The sequence below is a fragment of the Lutra lutra genome, chromosome 4, assembly GCF_902655055.1.
Source record: "Lutra lutra chromosome 4, mLutLut1.2, whole genome shotgun sequence".
NCBI classification, from domain to species: domain Eukaryota; kingdom Metazoa; phylum Chordata; class Mammalia; order Carnivora; family Mustelidae; genus Lutra; species Lutra lutra.
In genome coordinates, this window is record NC_062281.1 from 98,996,938 (window position 1) to 99,015,241 (window position 18,304).

Here is an 18,304-nt window from a genome sequence, read left to right on the forward strand (position 1 = left end):
AATTGGACTCAGACTATGAACATTCCTCGGCATTCACCACATAATCACCCTGAAACTTAATACCTAAAACAGCAGTAGTGATTAGGAGGAGGAACTTATCAATGATGGTTTAATTTTCATTGATAAATGTTATAGCAGATGTCAGTTTGTTTTCTTCAATTCCTGCTGAGGGTTTTAACTGGCATAAAAATATTTATTCGAACTTAACAAAACCTTTTAAGTTGTATTATGATACAGTTTATTGAGTTGTACAGTATTGTCATTACAGCCCATTCAGTTGTGCATGAATGAACCTGAAGCAGACCCCATTTAAGACTGGTGCTATATAGTTCTTATGGGTCTAGAAAATAGAACTGAGCCTATGTCTTGTTAAAAAAATGTTTAAGCATCTTACCCCAGTGGGGTTCTTACCAGACATCTCTCCTTTTGCCACTCCAATCCTGAGGGAAGAATGAGTAATTGGGAATTGTTTATAAAACGGGGGTAGGTCTTAACGGTGGTGAACCCTGACCGTCCCTCTGTGAGGAGACCTTGCTTCAGGGATGGGGGTCGTAGTTTATCCCGGTGACCTGAAGCTGCTTCCTTTTCTTAGGTCTGTTTTATCTTGTTTTTGTAAAGTATTATGAGTTCTGGACATATTTGTAAAAGAATTGCTCAAGACTTGTATAAAATGTTTACAGATCTTTTAATGAATAAACAAAAAATTGGAGAATTTTAAATAAAGTTGCTTAAGATGTAAAGATCTTCTACTTCGCATAAATCCATAACTAGCACATTAATCTAATGATAGGGTTAGACAGTCCGTGGCCAGCATTTCTAGGCTGTTGGCAGACAAAGCCCGGGTCTTGATCGTAGACACCGGGCAGGGTATGCAGTCCGGCTACCTTATTTGGCCTTGGTCTGCTTAGTGTATGGGAGCTGGGGACACAGAGCAGAGCCGGCGCACCGGCAGCCGCAGGAGTGGTTGGGAGGCAAAGAGGAACACGAGTCTATTTCCGAAAGTCCTAAAGACAAGTGAGCGGATTTAATATACGCCCCGAAGGCAAAATGACAGGATTTGTTGGAGCTGGAGTTGGTGAGCAGTTTTTAATCTCACCCTGGAGGAAAAGATCAGGTTCCTTTGTTATGTAGACCCTAAAGCTTCGCAATTTTAACTGGCTACTGGCGCCGACTTCCAGAATCTGAAAAAACTGCATTTATCCAATGCAAGTGTTCTCAGAACTAAGAATAGTGAAGGGTACAGTAAGAAGCTCAAGGGGAGAGAAAAACCGCCACAAAGAAAAAAGTTAAGGGTTGTAGGTGGAAGGTTAGGGGAGTGGGAAACCTGTATCCCTCTCCCTGCCAAATCCTACTGCCCGTTCCTCCAAAAGTTTTAAAGCATCCCGGTACCAGATACTAGCTTCCTCCAGGGAACGAAAAGTCCCAATTCCCCTCCAACTTGCTCCCGGGTGGAGGCAAAAAAGCGGAGCGCACTCGGGGACAGGAAATGGAAACGTTCCGCTGATTCTAGGACTCGCGACGTGACGTCACGTCCGACCAAGACAAAATGGCAGGCCACTTCCTAGTAGCTCGGCGAGGGCGCCTTCAGAATTGACAACTGAGCATGCGTCAGAGCCAAGGCGCAAGCGACCTGTATTACGTCAGTGCGAGCGCAGGCGTAATGAAATGGGCCTGAGTTTGCGCGCACACAGAAAATTTGGGCAAGCTTCGGAATGGCCGGCACAGGCTTAGTTGCCGGAGAGGTCGTGGTAGATGCACTGCCGTATTTTGACCAAGGTTATGAAGCGCCCGGCGTGCGGGAAGCGGTGAGTTCGGGCCGGGTAGCGGATTCAGCACTCTCGGGCCCTTGGTGCTGGAAGAAGCACCTTACAAGTTGCTACCCCTCCCCGGCCCCCGTTCTCGTTTCTAGGCTGCGGCGCTGGTGGAGGAGGAAACCCGCAGATACCGACCTACCAAGAACTACCTGAGCTACCTGACGGCCCCGGATTATTCTGCTTTTGAAGTAAGTGGGACGTCTTGAGGCCACCGTATAAGCTAGGATCCTCTGACTCTTTACTTTGGATCGAGAGTCTTAGATACGTAAAAATGCATTTTAAATTCTGGCTTTAACAATTGCCTGCTTGCCTACTACTTACTCTGTCTTATCGGTGTTCCCGGTCCATTGAAAACAGCTAGATCAGACTTCTCCGGCGTTCTGATTCTGAGACCCACTGAAGGACTTTCCGGAGCTTGGCGAACTGCCCAGCCATGCAAAACGTAGTGTGTACGTTTTTCGGAGATCGGCTCCTTGCATAAATTCTCAGAGGCATCCTCGGCTCTCTAAGATCTTCTTTAAAACAAGTGATGAGGAATTTTTAATATATGTAAGCCTAGGTTCCTGAGAACCACTGGAGGGCGGCCTTTGTGTCACAGCCTAGATACTTAGTGAATGTATGTGAATGAGTGAAGTGAGAAACCATTTATAAGTAAAGTGCTCTTTAAATATTTAGCCTAGAAGTGCCCCCAAGATACTACTTAGTACTTAGGGTGTAATTAACTACATGAAATGTAAAATATCATCTCTAAATTAATAGATTCTGTTAGGCATTTTAGTATTTACATGTTTGGGGTTTTTTTCCCCCTATTATAGGTAACCATGTATTTAAAGAAAGAATTCTGTTATTTTTTAAAAGATTTTATTAATTTGACAGAGAGATCACAAGTAGGCAGATTAGCAGGCAGGGAGAGAGGGGGAAGCAGGCTCCCCGCTGAGCAGAGAGCCCCATAGGGGCTGGATTCCAGGACCCTGAGATCATGACCCGGGCTGAAGGCAGAGGCTTAACCCACTGAGCCACCCAGGCGCCAGAAAGAATTCTATTATTAAAACGCAGTGTTTACATTGAAGTAACATGAAAAGAAAAGTTGGTCAAGTTTTAAATAGGAAGATATTCCTATGATACATCATTTTACCATGTGTTTTCTAAATGTTGTTACCCAGATATAGATGGTACCACATTAAGAAGTAGATACAGTAATGCTTTCTTATTAGAGTGGCTCCCCAAAATTTCAGATAACTGCATTCAGTCACAAACTTTTAAATATTTGAACCAGTTTTCCTTTTAACTCTCCTAAGTGCAACATGTATCTCCTATCTTTATAATTAGTATACTGATCATTTATTCCTTTTTCACAATAGGAATTGATAGTGTACTGGGCTCACCATCTCAGTACTGAAAACAGCTCTGTGAACTATATAACTATATGTTTATTATCCTAATTTTTTAAATGGGAAAACTGCAGCTTAGAGAAAGTAATTTGCCCAAGACCTAAACCACTCCTCAAATTTCTTTTGAAACTGCTCTTCCATTAATTCATTTAACTATTTATGAAGGTCTTTTCTGGCTAGGAATTGGGGGACTTAACTTTTTAGTCTAATTAATATAGTTAGTCTTTCTAGTCTTAACTTTTTAGTCTAATTAATATAGTTGAAGCCCTCAAAAAATTGATAATTGCTCAGGATAACTGAAATACTACTATACGTGAATACTTAAGCAGTTCTTTATACTCAGGGCCAGGAAATGTGCAGAACAGAAATGAAATAGGATATCGACCAAAACTTGGACCTAAAGAAGTAGAGCTCTACCATGTGTTTTTTTACTTTTTACCATGTGTGCTTTGTTTTTGTTTTTGTTTTTTTAAAGATTGTATTTATTTATTTATTGGACAGAGCGAGAGAGCACAAGCAGGCAGAGCCGCAGAGGGAGAGGGAGAAGCAGGCTCCCCAGTGAGCAGGGAGCCTGATGCAGGGCTCGATCCCAGGACCCTGGGATCATGACCTGAGCTGAAGGCAGTGGCTTAACCAACTGAGCCACCCAGGTGCCCCACCATGTGTTTTTTTAAATCGTACAGTTGTGGGGTGCCTGCATGGCTCAGTCGGTTAATCAGCTGCTCTCAGCTCAGGTCATGATCTCAGGGTCCTGGGATTGAACCCCATGTTGGGCTCCCTGCTCAGCAGGGAGTCTGCTTCTCCTCTCCCTCTGCCCCTCCCCACTCTAACTCATGCTCTGTAGCTCGCTCATGCATGTGCTCTCTCTCAAATAAATAAATTAATTAAAATCTTTAAAAAGAAAGAAAGAAATCATGCAGTTGTTAGAGCAGATAGCAGAACCGATTTCTTTAACCTCCTCCCTTTTTCTCATTCTTTGCAAAGAGAGAAGTGTAAAAATAGCAGCCAGGGCCAAAAAGAAAGTATGGATATAGGCTCAAAGCCCTAAAGCAAATTATTTTATGTCCAAGTCCTCTCCTCCTTTCCCCCACACCCCAGTGAATACTTAGATCCAGGGTCCTCAAAACTGGCTTCACTATACAGTTAACTGATGGGTTACAAACAAGTTACACTCATGCCCAGTCTCCACCTCAGAAAAGTTAAATGGGAATGATGGAGAGGGGTAAGATGATGTGGCTGGGAATGAAATTGTTTTCAGAGCTTCCACCTGATTTCTATGTGCTGCTGGGACTGGGAACCACTGATCTAGGAATAATCCTTTTCTCTGTGGATCCCTTTACATATGAAGTGTATGTATGCTGATTCTTGAGAACATTTAACTCAGAGGAGACTTGGTGAGAAGGAAAATGACCCATTTTATTTTATTTTTTAAATTTTTTGGAAATGATCGGTTTGAATGGATAACAAATATTTAAGTAGGTTACATTCATTGTTTGGTGGTTATTAATTGAAATTTATTGATATGATTTTGGAAATAATTCTTTCCCCTAATTAGACCGACATAATGAGAAATGAATTTGAAAGACTGGCTGCTCGGCAACCAATAGAATTACTCAGTATGAAACGGTAAGTTGTATTTCTGGTTTCATCTGGACCCAAATCATTTTTTATTTTTAAGTTACTAGTAAAATCGCTGTAGCTCTTAAAATGTGGAAAATAAAAAATTCTTGTCTGATTTTATGTTTATGTTGCTTCACATAATAGTGGTTCCTATATCCTTTGTTTATGTTCAGATATATTCTTTGCACCTTTATTTAAAAAGGCAAAATAGGGGAGCCTGGGTGGCTCGGTTGGTTAAGCATCCCATTTTGATTTTGGCTCAGGTCATGATCTCAGAGTTGAGAGATCAGTTGCCTGCAGAGGACTCCATGCTGGGTGTGGAGCCTGCTTAAAATTCTTCCTTTCCCTCTTCTGCTCCCTACCTTCCCATTTGCTGGCACAAGTGTGTACTCTCTCTCTGTCTCTTAAAATACACACACACACACACACACACACACACACACACAAAATATGTAAAATCCAACAACAGGAATGGTGATTGTACTGAAGTTCATATTTTTGAGGTTTTCCAAGGAGGGGTGCCTGGGTTTCGGTTTCGGCTCAGGTTGTGATCTTGGGGGTCATGAGATAGAGCCCCGCATTGGGCTCAGCACTAAGCACAGGTTCTGCTTGGGATTCTGTGTCCATTTCCCCTGTCCCTCTGCTCGTGCTGGTTCACTCCCTCTCTGTTCAATAAATAAATCGTTAAAAAAAAAATTTTTTTTTTTTTTCCAAGGAAATGTTCCTAATTAGGCATCTGGTTCTTCACTGATCACATATCTAGGTGAAATCATGTTATGGTTTGTAATGATCCCTGATTGACTCTGACACAGAACATTAGTAAACAGTGCCCAGATAGTTTGACTTTGGTTCCACTGTGTTCCCTCCTGTTCCACTTTATTACAAAACTGCTTCTCCTCTCTCAGAGAAGAAAACTCCAAACATCCTTTGTTACTGTCTCTAAAATGGAGAATCGGATTGCTTAACATGTGAGATCTCTTTCAGCTTGAAGTAAGTATGGAATTATGGGAACCACTAAGTACTCTGTCAGAGCAGAATCTTTTGAGATAGGGCCACATGCACAGGTCAATCCTCTCAGCAGATGTATAGATTTAGAAGAGGACTTTGAGTCTGTAGAACCAGAGGATCGTATTTCTTGTGCTCCATTTCCTGTCTGGCCTAAGTGAGTGATAAAGGAAGAAGTTCTGGGATTCCTCAGTTCTTCATTTCCAGGTGCTTCTGCTCTATAGATATTCACAACAATAACTCCTTTATGGCAGTATATCTCAGAGCAGAAGTAATGACCCATTAAGCAGTGGATCATGAAGGAAATTTAGTAAGTTTCCAAAAGTTAACTTACTTAATAAGAAAGGTAGTAAGATCCAGAAGTTCTCAGAGCAGTATTTTAAGGAAATAGAAAATAACAATATAATGCAAGTAAAGGCAACTATTGTTTTGTGAAACTTTTTTTCTTAAGATTTTATTTATTTGTCAGTGAGAGCAGAAGTGGGGAGAGCAGCGGGCAGCAGGGAGCCCAATGTGGGACTCGATTCCAGGACCCTGGGATCATGACCTGAGCTGAAGGCGATGCTTAACTGACTAAGCCACCCAGCCATCCCTGTTCTGTGAAACTTTTGTTGAGCTATGTGTATTTGGGTACTGGATCACAGATACTCCTACCATGAGTTATAATCAAAAGTATGAAAACTGCCACATTACAGCCTTTTTTTTTTTTTTTTTAAACAAAGTGGTATGTCACTTTTTTTATTTTGAGGGAGAGCAAGTGAGCAAGAGAATCGTAAGTAGACTCCATGCCTAGTGTGGAGCCTGACACAGGGAATCTGGGAATTGATCTCACAACCCTGAGATCATGACCTGAGCCGAAATCAAGAATTGGATGCTTAACCAACCAAGCCACCCAGACGCCCCTGGTTTATCACTTCTTGATCTAGTTGCATGCCCCTCAGTTGTTCATAGGAATAATGTGGAGTCTTTACTATATCTAGTCAAATTATTAAAATGGAAATTAAACTTAGTTTGTAGTAACTCATCAGTAATGAGCTGAGATTCATAAAGAGTGTACTTACTGGCTATATCAACGGTGCTAAAGGACTGTTTAGTGTGAAGAGAGAGAATAGAGTAGGTCCAAATGCAAAGAATTTTTACATCCCTTACCATTTTTTTCTCTAGAATGGTTTGGGTGTGTTGGTGGAAACCTGGATGAGTGTAAGTGTGTTTTTTCAAAAATGATAGCAGGGGTGCCTGGGTGGCTCAGTTGGTTAAGCATCTGCCTTCAGCTCAGGTCATGATCCCAGAGTCCTGGGATCGAGTCCCACATTGGGCTCCTTGCTCAGTGGGGAGCCTGCTTCTCCCTCTGCCTGCTGCTCCCCCTCCTTGCGTGTTCGCGCTCTCTCTGACAAATAAATAAAATCTTTAAGGAAAAAAAAGATAGTATAGGTTTTTTGTGTCCTACTTTTTTCTCCTAATATATCACAAGCATGTTAATGTTTTTTTGTTGTTGTTTTGTTTTGTTTTGTTTTTAAGATTTTATTTATTTATTTGACAGAGAGAGATCACAAGTAGATGGAGAGGCAGGCAGAGAGAGAGAAAAGCAGGCTCCCCGCTGAGCAGAGAGCCCGATGTGGGACTCGATCCCAGGACCCCGAGATCATGACCTGAGCCGAAGGCAGTGGCTTAACCCACTGAGCCACCCAGGCACCCGCATGTTAATGTTTTAAGTATTCTTCAGTGGCATCATTGAGCAGCTAATTTAACAATCTTTTATATGAATACACTATAGTTTATTGAATCAGTTCATGTTGAAGTAAACAATTTTTTTGTTACTGTATATAACGATTTATATAGTATATAAATCTTATTTGTAAATGGATTTTTTTTTATTGGATCATGGTATTTTTATTTTTCATTTCTTAATGTAAATGGATTTTAAATAGGTTCTTATTGAACAGTCTGATCTTATCTTGAATTTTCTGTGGATTTTACGTTGTGTATAGACCTGTGAGGTGTTCTTTTGGAAGGAACGGAAAATTTAGAGGAATATATGGTTTCAGTTTATTTTTGTTTAATTTCAGGTATGAACTTCCAGCCCCTTCCTCGGGTCAGAAAAACGATATTACCGCATGGCAAGAATGTGTAAACAATTCAATGGCCCAGTTAGAGCATCAGGCAGTTCGAATTGAGAATCTGGAACTAATGTCACAGCATGGATGCAATGCCTGGAAAGTATATAATGAGTAAGAAGCCTTTTGTTTTTATTAAACCCAACCCACCCACAGTTTTGGTATTTTTTTTTTAAATATAGGAATGGGTGCCTGGGTGGCTCAGTCAGTTAAATGTCTGACTCTTGTGGCTCAGGGTCATGGTGTTGATCCCCATGTCTGCTTGAAGATTCTCTCTTCCTCTGCCCTTCCCCCTGCTTGCTCACTCGCTCTGTCAACAAATAAATCTTCAAAAAAAAAAAAAAAAAGTGAAGTGGGATTTCAATAGTATAGTGGACTTCCATTTGAGATCATGTCCTGGAACTACTACAACCCATATGATAAGCCATGGCTTTCAGACCCACCTCAAAGAGTCCAGAGGAGGGGTGCCTGGGTGGCTCAGTGGGTTAAGCCTCTGCTTTTGGCTCAGGTCATGATCTCAGGAACCTGGGATCGAGCCCCGCGTTGGGCTCTCTGCTCAGAGGGAAGCCTCCTTCTCCCTCTCTCTCTACCTGCCTCTCTGCCTGCTTGTGATCTCTCTTTGTCAAATAAATAAATAAAATCTTTAAAAAAAAAAAAAAGTACAGAGGAGTTCTAAACCTAACTACATTTATTGTGTAATATTGTAATTAAATGAGTTCTGAGGTCTGATTGACAAATCACAATATGGTGGAATGGAATCCTTAATGTGGGGCACTGCTCATACAATCGATTCTCATTAGTTGCATGTTATATTCTATAAAGTGGCCTTGAATACTGAATTAGCAAATACTGTAACATTTTTCCTGGTGGAAATAATGTATGTGTATGTATACATATCTCATATAGACTATAAATCCTAAAGACAACTCCTGGCAAATTCTATTTTCTTTATTTTATGAAAGAGAAAACAAAGTTCAGAAGTGTTAAGTAATTTGGCAGAGTTGGAAATTAAATCCTGTCCTTTGGTCATCTCTGATTGAGACCTGAAACAGTAAGTCAGAGTGCTTCCTTGTTCCACTCCAGCTAAGAATCTACACATCCAACAACTCAAATTTTGCACATGCTGTTCATGATCTCAAAATGCCACAGGTACTGATCTTGGGGTTACAAGTAAATTTGAGTGAGTAGGTAAGTTCATAAGTACAGAATCTGCGAATAATGAGAATTGACTATAAGAGAATTAACACAGGAAGCAAAGTGTCCACATAAGCCACTGAGCTCTACTTTCTGTTCCATGCAACTAGCTTTAGGTTTTGTTATCTTTCTAGGGCTCAGTTTTCTTATTTGTAAAATTTGGTGGTTAGACGATATCTGTGATGCCTTTGAGCCCTAAAATCCCCAGAGACTATTAACATTTTAATAGTTTAAGGAGAAAAAGCCCTTGAACCTCATGACCCTGCATCAAACTGTTTGCTAGAGTATGTTTCCTGGAATAATAAAGCAAAATCACAAAGTGATAAATGGTTTTTCTCAGTTTTTCAGAATTATGTTTTAAATTTATTTGGCCATGTAAGGATCCAGTGGGCAAAATCCAGAATTTGGGAAACTACAGCATAAAAGTTCATTTCTTTTGTGAATATGTTGCAAAGGAAATAAAGGAAAAATGGGTTTGGGAGGATTAAGAAACAGATCAAGCAAACAAATGTCTGTTAAAAAAAAAATGGTCTGTATTGTATGAAGTGGAAAAATGGGATCTTTGTCCTCAAGAAGCTTTACCTAGTTGAGGAGAGAAGATACTTCTCTGCCAGATAACCAGTAGCCCGTAATTAGCAGTATGGGGACATGTGCTATATCGTGTGCTGTGCTCTATAAACTACAGACATCCATAGAAGGGACGTTAAGAAATAAGGTCATTAAAAAAATTAAGCTCATTTTAAAATGGTGAGATTTGGGGGAATTTTGGTAGTTCAGTTGGTTAGGCGTCTGAGTGTTGATTTCAGCTTAGGTCATGATCTCAGGGTCCTGAGATTGAGTCCCATGTCAGGCTCCTTGCTCAGCAGGGAGTCTGCTTGAGATTCTTTCTCTCCCTCTCCCTCTGCCCTTCTCCCCCCATGCTCTCTTTCTCTAAAATAAATAAATCTTTAAAAAAAAAAAAATGGTGAGGTTTGGACATTTAGAAGAGAATGAGAATGCTCCCAAGAAGGGAGGAGAGCACAGATGCAGGGGAAAAAAAATAATAGATTGAAGAAAACATTGCTTTCTACTTGCCTAGAAACCTCTAATACTTTTCGGGTGCCTGGGTGGGTCAGATGGTTAAGCGTTTGCCTTCAACTCAGGTCATGATCCCAAGGTCCTGGGATCAAGTCCCAGATTGGGAAATCTATTTCTTCCTCTCTCCCTGCCTCTCCCCCCTGCTTGTGCTTACTTGCTTGATCTCTCTCAAATGGATAAATAAAATCTTAAAAAAAGAAAAGAAAGAAACCTTTAATAGTTTCCCATTTGTTGCAAAGTAAGATCCAGACTATTTAACATGGTATTCAAGGCAAATGGCTGTGTATCTCAATGGTAGACCTTCATTCCAGCCAAGGGAATCCTCTCGGTCGTGATTATCATAGCTCTGTCCTTGCTTTTAGTTATGGTTCACCACCTCCTAGAGTGTCTTCCTAGTCTACCTAAATTCAGTTTATTTAAGGCTCTACTCTAATCCACTCCTTTGTCTTCCCATCTTATTAAAGTAAGTTTTCTTTCCTTGTGAAAGGATTTGAGGGCATCAAACATGACATGGGCAGTAAGCTTTTAGTTCTAGGTAGGTCTTGGTTCATGATTGCTTAAAAAAAAAAATTTCATTAATGAGAGATTTATGTACTTGCAGTTAAAGGGAAACCTTCAAGGCCAGGACTTGTTTTTACAGATAAACAGGTTTAGCCTCATTGATGTCAAGTGACTCATTAAAGGACATAAAGCTTTTTAGGGCAGAGCTGGGACTAGAACCCAAGTCTTCTCACTCCCATGATACAGTGCTATAAGTTTTAATAAAAATATGTTCAGTGCTTGAGGAGGGTCCTGTATATGGATAAAACCTCATTTTATTACACTTTGCTGTTTTACATTTTTTACGGATTGAAGGTTTGTGTCAACCTTGCCTCAGCCAGTCTGTCGGCCCTATTTTCCAATGGCATTTGGTCACTTCCTGTCTCTGTCACATCTTAGTAATTCCCTAAGTATTTCAAACTTTTCCATTATATTTGTTACAGTGATCTATGATCAGTGATTATGACTCATTTAAAAGTCAGAACATTGGTTAGCAGTTTTTAGTTAATAAAGTATTTTTTAATTAAGGCAAGTACTTTTTTTTTTTTTTTTTTACACATAATGCTGTTATACACTTAATAGACTATGGTATAGTATAAACAACCTTTATATGTATTGGAGAACAAATTCATTTGATTTGTTTTATTGCTATACTTGCTTTATTGCGTGGTCTGAAACCAAGCCTGCAATATCTCCGAGGTACACTTGTACTCATGGAGGATGAAAGAAAGGAGAAGACAACAAATAAACAGGGCTTTCAGGAAAAGGTCATTCAAGGGGAAGCTTCCTATTAAAGGTCAGAGGTCAGGACTGGAGTACCAAACTTAATTGTCCTCAGGAACATGGAGTGATTCCTAGAAATCAAGGAAAGGGAGATGAGCTGTAGTTAAGCCTGGAGAGACACAGCTGTTTGAAGACTGAATCTTCAGAGAATTGCAGGTAGTGAGAAAAAAAAAAAGTAAGTCAATAGAGACAGAAGAATAACTTAGGAGAAAAGCAGGATATTTAAGTCACGAAAGCCAGGAAACAATAGTAGATCTACAGCAAGAGGATAGTAGGGCCAATGTGGTTGAAATGGACCCTAAAGGTGATTTTCTGCTGCCTTAAGAGGAAATTGATATGGTTGCGAGAATTACATCTCAGTAAAGCTGTTCTTTAAGGGCAAGGACAGGGGATGGCCTCTACTCTTGAATCACTTCTCTAATGACTCTTGGACTCTATATTGCTCAGCTTTCCCCCTGTGGCACTGAGAGCCAACTTGCTCTGGAATCACAATCTCCAGCCTTCCAGTTTTCTCTTCTCTCTCTAGCTAGCCGTAGACAGGAGGGGAGAAAAGCAGGATAAATGCAGGTACAGAAATATGGAGATAATAAGGGATTTGAATGAATACACTCATAGGAGTTATTTTCAGTGTTCTCCATGAAAAGTACTGACAGTTTAAGTAGTGACAGGTGCAAAAAATCAGTGTCAATGAACTGGTTGGGCTCCAGAGGTTAAAAGACCTGAAATGGAATTCAGCTCCAACATTCATCTATGTTACCTTGACTAAGTTACTTAATTTTTCTAAGCTCTTAATGTCCCTATATGTGAAATAGGGGCAATTGTACCTACCTCAAAGAATTCTTAGGAGAATTAAAGTAGCTAATATGTAAAGAGTGTCTAACGTGGTGTTTGGCACGGAGCTCAATAGCGGAAGAACTGGAACTTGTATCAACGAGATAGCTCCCTTTTAGTTGGTATTATTAAATGTTAATGTCTGTTAACCTGATTTTCCTCTTTTCCTTCCTTAGAAATCTAGTTCATATGATTGAACATGCACAGAAAGAGCTCCAGAAGTTAAGGTAAGTTGTTTCTTCCTCTTACTTTATTTTATTATTTTATTTTAGTTTTTAAGTAATCTCTACATCCAATGTGGGGATCAAATTTACAACCCCAAGATCAAGAGTCGCATGTTCTTCTGACTGAGTCAGCCAGATGCTCATATTTTCCTCTTATTTTACAGTGAAGTTTAGGTAGAACCTTAATAAACAGAATGAGAAGACAAAGGAACCAATGGACTGTAGTCATTTGAGAGTAATACTTGATGATCCACTCTGTCCAGCATCCAGTGCTGGGTTTGCCCTACTGGAGTGGAGGAGAAATAGACTTAACGTCTGGAAACATCTCTACCAGGTCATTTGCAATTTGCAAGTCTACAGACATTAAAAAGGCACTTTTAGGGGAAAATGTTGCAGAACAACATGTATAATTTGGGATGCCTGGCTGACTCAGTAAAGCATGCAACTCTTAATCCTGGAGTTGTGAGCTTGAGCCCCACATTGGGCATTTAATTGAAAAAATTAAATCTCTACTTGCACATACACATATAGGAGTTTGGGGAAACACCCACCAAAAACTGAATAATAATTAGGAGAAGCACGTGGGAGGAGGGACTTCTGCTTTTTAATTTCTATGTGCATGTATGTGAATGTGTTTAATTTTTTATGGTGAGCTTATGAAATTTGTAATTGAAAAATAAAAGATAGTTAATTCTCAGAATTGGTCTATAACTGTATACGTCTGTCCTTTTCAAGAGATTAAAGATGTGTTGATTGTTGATTTCTCTGTTGATTTTAGTCTTATGATCAAATGTAGGTGGGTTATATAAATAATTTTTTACAGGAAACATATTCAAGATTTAAACTGGCAGCGAAAGAACATGCAGCTCACAGCTGGATCTAAATTAAGGGAAATGGAGTCAACGTGAGTATCTTCACTTCCATCAACTATTAAATCGCTAAGCACATTTTAAGATCAGGATTTAACAGTATGGTTCAACAGTATTCAAATGCGATGCCACAAGTGTCACAGAAACGCTGTTTTCTGAATGCTGCTCTTCACTGCTTTTGCCTGTCTCTGATGTGTGGTCTTGGAAGGCATTGAATGGGGCAGAGCCACTGTTACTTGATTCTGGTCTCAGAGCATCTTATTTTCAGTTCAGTATTTCTGCTCTGAATAGGATTCGACTTACATTCTCCATTTAAAAGGAAGAAAACTACCTATTTTTTAGCTCATCAGGGAGATTTCATACTTTGATACTTTGTGTCTTAGGGTGTTTTTCTTTTGTTTATATACTTTTAAATGTTCTTCATATGTGTAGATAATTTTATATGAATCCCTATAATTATGAATTTTGTATCATTTCTCTTTTTTGCTTTGCTATTTCCCTTCTTCCTCCCCACCCCCATCTTTCTCCTTGTTCTACCTTCTCCCTCCATACATTCCATGTTATCAGTCTATTCGTCTTTTCACATTTTTCTTCAAGCTAATATAATCTCCCAAATACACATCTGTGTTTCTTTTTATTTGTCCTAGAGATTTTTTTTTCTGGGGGAGGGGGAAGGCTGCTTGGATCTATGGAATTTTCTCTGGTTCTAGAAATTTCTCCACCATTTTTAACCACTGCTTCTGCCCTATTTTCTCGCCTTTTATGTTAATCCCATTAAATATAATCTTTTCATCACCTCATCCTGTCTCCAACTATTTCTAATTTTGGTTTTTAAAATTTTTTTAATTTGAAATAATTGTAGATTTACATTAATTTATAAGAGATAATACAGCTAGAATCTTTTTTCTTCTTTTAAGATTTTATTTATTTATTTTGGAGAGAGCTTGAGCAGAGAGAAGGGTGGAGGGGAAGGGAGAGGGAAAGGGAGAGAATCTTAAGCCAACTCAGCATGGAGCCTGGCATGGGTCTCAAACTCATGACCCTGATGTCATGACCTGAGCCAAAAGTCGATGCTTAACTGACTGAGCCATCCAGGCACCCACTACATCTAGAATCTTACATACCCTTTTCCCCTGATTCAGTTTTTTTAAAATGGAAATTTAGAAGTGAAGGTTCATATTATGAACCTGGCTGAAAACATGTATATAGTCAAATCTCCTAAGAGAAATTTTATATTGAGTAATTTTTTTTCTTTTTTTACTTTTCTAGTTGGGTATCCCTGGTCAGTAAGAATTACGAGATTGAAAGGACTATTGTGCAATTAGAAAATGAAATCTTTCAAATGAAGCAGCAACATGGAGAGGCAAACAAAGAAAATATCCGGCAAGACTTCTAAAAAGACGAACTTGGTGGGAAGAAAAGAAGGCAAGCTGGGCTTTCACAGAAGATCAGGCATCTGAACTGTGAGGGAGAACCGCATCCTAAGAAAATCATCAGTGTTTAAATGTTTATTGTAGAGTGTGGACTGTTATATTTGTACATTTCAGCAAAATAAAAACTTTCAGCTTGGTGGGGTTTTTTTCCTGTTTTTTTGCCATTTAAAAAAAATCTAGGCTTTCAAAATAAGTATGATATTAGAATAATAATATATCATGGGATTAATTTTGAATCATTGGAACATATTTTGTATCTGAGAGATCTTTACTGAAAGTTTTTAACATGTACAAGAAGTGGGAAACTTTTGGTTTATATATTTCCAAATAAAGGGGTGTTTCTAGACAAATTTTTGATTACCAAGCAAGACTTCCAAAATACAATGGCTCCATCTCTATCAACCAACTTCATTATTGTAGGTAGCAGTTTCATAAAACTTGATATGTGCTGAGCCCTGTTTTAAGCATGTTAGGTTGATGAACTAAGAGGAATAAAAAGATAATTTGATCCTCACAAAAACCTTAGGAAGCAGATACTGTTGTTCACATGCACAGACTTGTAATGGGTGCTGATTGAGTAGCCTTGTCGAAGTTATATAGCTGGAAAGTCATCCGGGTGTTCAGTAGTAGTACAGTGCCAGAGTTGTGTTCTAACCCTCTATTTGTAAGGAATGAACAAGTATAAAAGATTACTGCCTGATTCAGAAAAAATACTTGTAGTTTCCTGTAATCTTTTTGCTCTCTGGGTTCCAGGTTTTCCTTATCCCAAGCCCAGCTGAAATGCAGAGTGTTAAGTTTGTGATTATGAAATAAAAACTAGACAGTAAAGCCCATTATTGCAGGAGGGAGTAAGATGGAGAATTAAAACAGCGTTACTCCCAAGTTTTTCTTAATGGAGGAGAGAGAATACCATCCTTGGGAGCAGAGGGTTCCTGGCTTAAGGTCATAACTTGCCATGAGCATCAAATATTGCAATCTTTTATTTTTTAAGTTTTTATTTTACTTACCTTATTTTACTTAAGTATCTCTACACCCAACATAGGGCTTGAAGTCACAATGCCAAGATCAAAAGTTGCATGCTCTTCTGACTGAGCCAGACAGGCGCCCTTGGACTCTCTTAATTTTTTTTTTCTAACAGTATTACTGCCCCATGGGAGGATTCATTCCACGATTGCCTAATCCAATTTGCTGCATCTTCTACTCAGCCCCAAGAAATTGTATCTTCTGCTGTTCCCTGCCTAAGAGACTAGACTTCAGGTAATCCCTGTCTCTTGCCACACTCCTCTCTCCAGTGATACTTCCTCAAATCCCCCTTCACTCTTTTCCTGTTTTGCTAGTAAATCCCAGTCTGGTTTAGTGACCAGCCTGAGGGCTTGCACGTTTCCTTGACTGAAGTGAGCTTGGAGGGCCCAAGTTCAGAGGACATTACTCCATAGAAAGCAGCAGCTTTCATCAATGGCAAATCACTAAATTGAGATTGAGAGTTCTTTTTCTTTAGACTCATCATAGTCCTGAAATTTGTCCCATTAGTTGAGATTGCCCTCTTGTTCATAAATAACTACGTAGAGCTTGAGGATGACCCCAAAACTAAGAAAACAAGTCAGCAAGTTAACCATCACTAGGTTGATCTGTGAGCCAATAAACTGCCTGTTTTGCAAGTCAGTTTCAGTTGGATTTTCCATCACAACATAAACCATCCTAACTTAAGACCCTCAAGATAAAATAACCAGGTTTTTTTTTTCCTGAAGATATGTAACATATGCAGCAAAACACTGGATTTTTACAATGTTTTATCTTACAGTATGCAGCGTGAATTGAGGTCTCTTCTGTTGCCATCCTACAAGGGAAAGTATTGAGCAGAGGTAAGTGTGAAATAGTTACCGTTCTCTATCAGCTTCGAGAGAAATTGAGCTTCCTAGCCTGTATGAAAGAAATCTCAGTTAATATTAAGTTCACTGGCATGTTTGTAAGTTCTCTTGAAAAATCTCCGGGGTGTCTGGCTGGCTCAGTCGGTAGAGCATGTGACTCTTGATCTCAGGGTTCTAAGTTTGAGCCCCAATTTAGGTGTAGAGAGGACTTAAAAATAAAATCTTTAAAAGATACTTTAATCTCATTATCTTTAAATTTTTTTTTTAATTTTTACAAAAGACATATACTTTGTCTTTACCCCTCCACCTCCTTTTCCCTTTCTGCTATTTGGTTCCAATCCAGTATTACTGGCATCCCAAACTTAGTGGTATAAAAAAAACAAAACAAAACAAAAAAAAACAAGCATTTATGTTATCTTTCACAGTTCTGAGGATTTACTGGGCTGAGGTAGAAAGTACTTCGAGTTTCTTGTACAGTTGTGAGTCCCCTCAATAGATTGTTCGCTTGTATCTGACACATGGGCTGGGAAGATTCAGACAACTGAGTGCTGGGACGTTCAGGAATCTTTGGGGCACCTCTCTCTGTGTTAGTCATTTCTCTGGTATGGAGGCTTCAGGGTAGCCAGACTTCTTACGTGACAACTCAGGACTCCAAAGGCATACATCAGAGAGTCCAGCAGAAGCCTATTACCTTCTATGACTTGGCTCCAGAAGTCCTACTTAATTCTGACGCATTGTATTTGTTAGAAGCAAGTCAGTGAGTCCAGCCGTTGTTCAAGGGAGAGGAATTAGATTCCACCTGTTGGGGATAGTGTTGAAGAATTTTTGGACATACTTGTTTTTTCTAAACTTAGACATGTCTTAATATCCCCCCCCATTCCCTTTCCAATGATTCAGTCCTAAAATCATTAGATGGGGCAGAACAAAGTAAATATCCATGTAGAGCATGAGCCCTAAGTCCATTCTGGCTGCTGTCCTTAGAAGAGAGGAAGACACACACACACACACGGAAAGCATTGGGAAGACACACCAAGGGATCATCACGTAAAGACAGAGATTGCAGTGATGTCTACAAGCCGAGGAATGCCAAGGATTGCTGGCAAGCACCAGAAGCTGGGAGGGAGGGATGGAATGCATTCTTAATAGAGCCTTCTGAAAGAGCATGGCCATGCTGACATGACACTGTGACTTCAGACGTATAGGCTCCAGAACTGTGAGACATCGGTTAATGTTTTAAGCCCGCAAGTGTGTGGTATGTTACTAAGGCAACCCTAAGAAATTAAAACAGATACACTGTGACAAAGTTGAGGGCCACAGTTGTGTTGAAAACAAGGACTCTGTGAATGATATTCTGGAGGACTGAGGCTGTTCTCCATCCCTCCATCCCCTGCTCTCTGCCCTTTCTCAATAGGAAATTGGAAAGTCTTTGGAGCCCAAGAGAAAAAATTCTAAAGTTTGTTGAAATTGACAGTTTTTCAACAAATGACTCAGCCAAGTCACTTAGCAGTGAGGCTCAACAACCCCTTCCACTCTAGCACACA

The 18,304-nt window shown here is 39.6% G+C and overlaps 1 protein-coding gene across 1 annotated transcript; it reads left to right on the top strand.

Annotated features, from left to right (window-relative positions):
* Window positions 1–1,633: 1,633 nt before the first annotated feature.
* Window positions 1,634–15,032, top strand: BCAS2 (BCAS2 pre-mRNA processing factor). Its single transcript, XM_047727569.1, has 7 exons — window positions 1,634–1,805; window positions 1,910–2,002; window positions 4,761–4,831; window positions 7,897–8,058; window positions 12,546–12,596; window positions 13,417–13,497; window positions 14,732–15,032. The coding sequence occupies exons 1-7, from the start codon at window positions 1,713–1,715 to the stop codon at window positions 14,856–14,858; spliced, it is 678 nt and encodes a 225-aa protein (XP_047583525.1). The 5' UTR covers window positions 1,634–1,712; the 3' UTR covers window positions 14,859–15,032.
* The last annotated feature ends 3,272 nt before the right edge of the window (window positions 15,033–18,304 follow it).

Coding starts and splice junctions, on each gene's coding strand:
- BCAS2 (XM_047727569.1), top strand. CDS start 1,713: ATGGCCGGCACAGGCTTAGTTGCCGGAGAGGTCGTGGTAGATGCACTG. Junction 8,059..12,545: donor GCCTGGAAAGTATATAATGA/GTAAGAAGCCTT, acceptor TTCCTTCCTTAG/AAATCTAGTTCATATGATTG. Junction 12,597..13,416: donor AAAGAGCTCCAGAAGTTAAG/GTAAGTTGTTTC, acceptor AATTTTTTACAG/GAAACATATTCAAGATTTAA.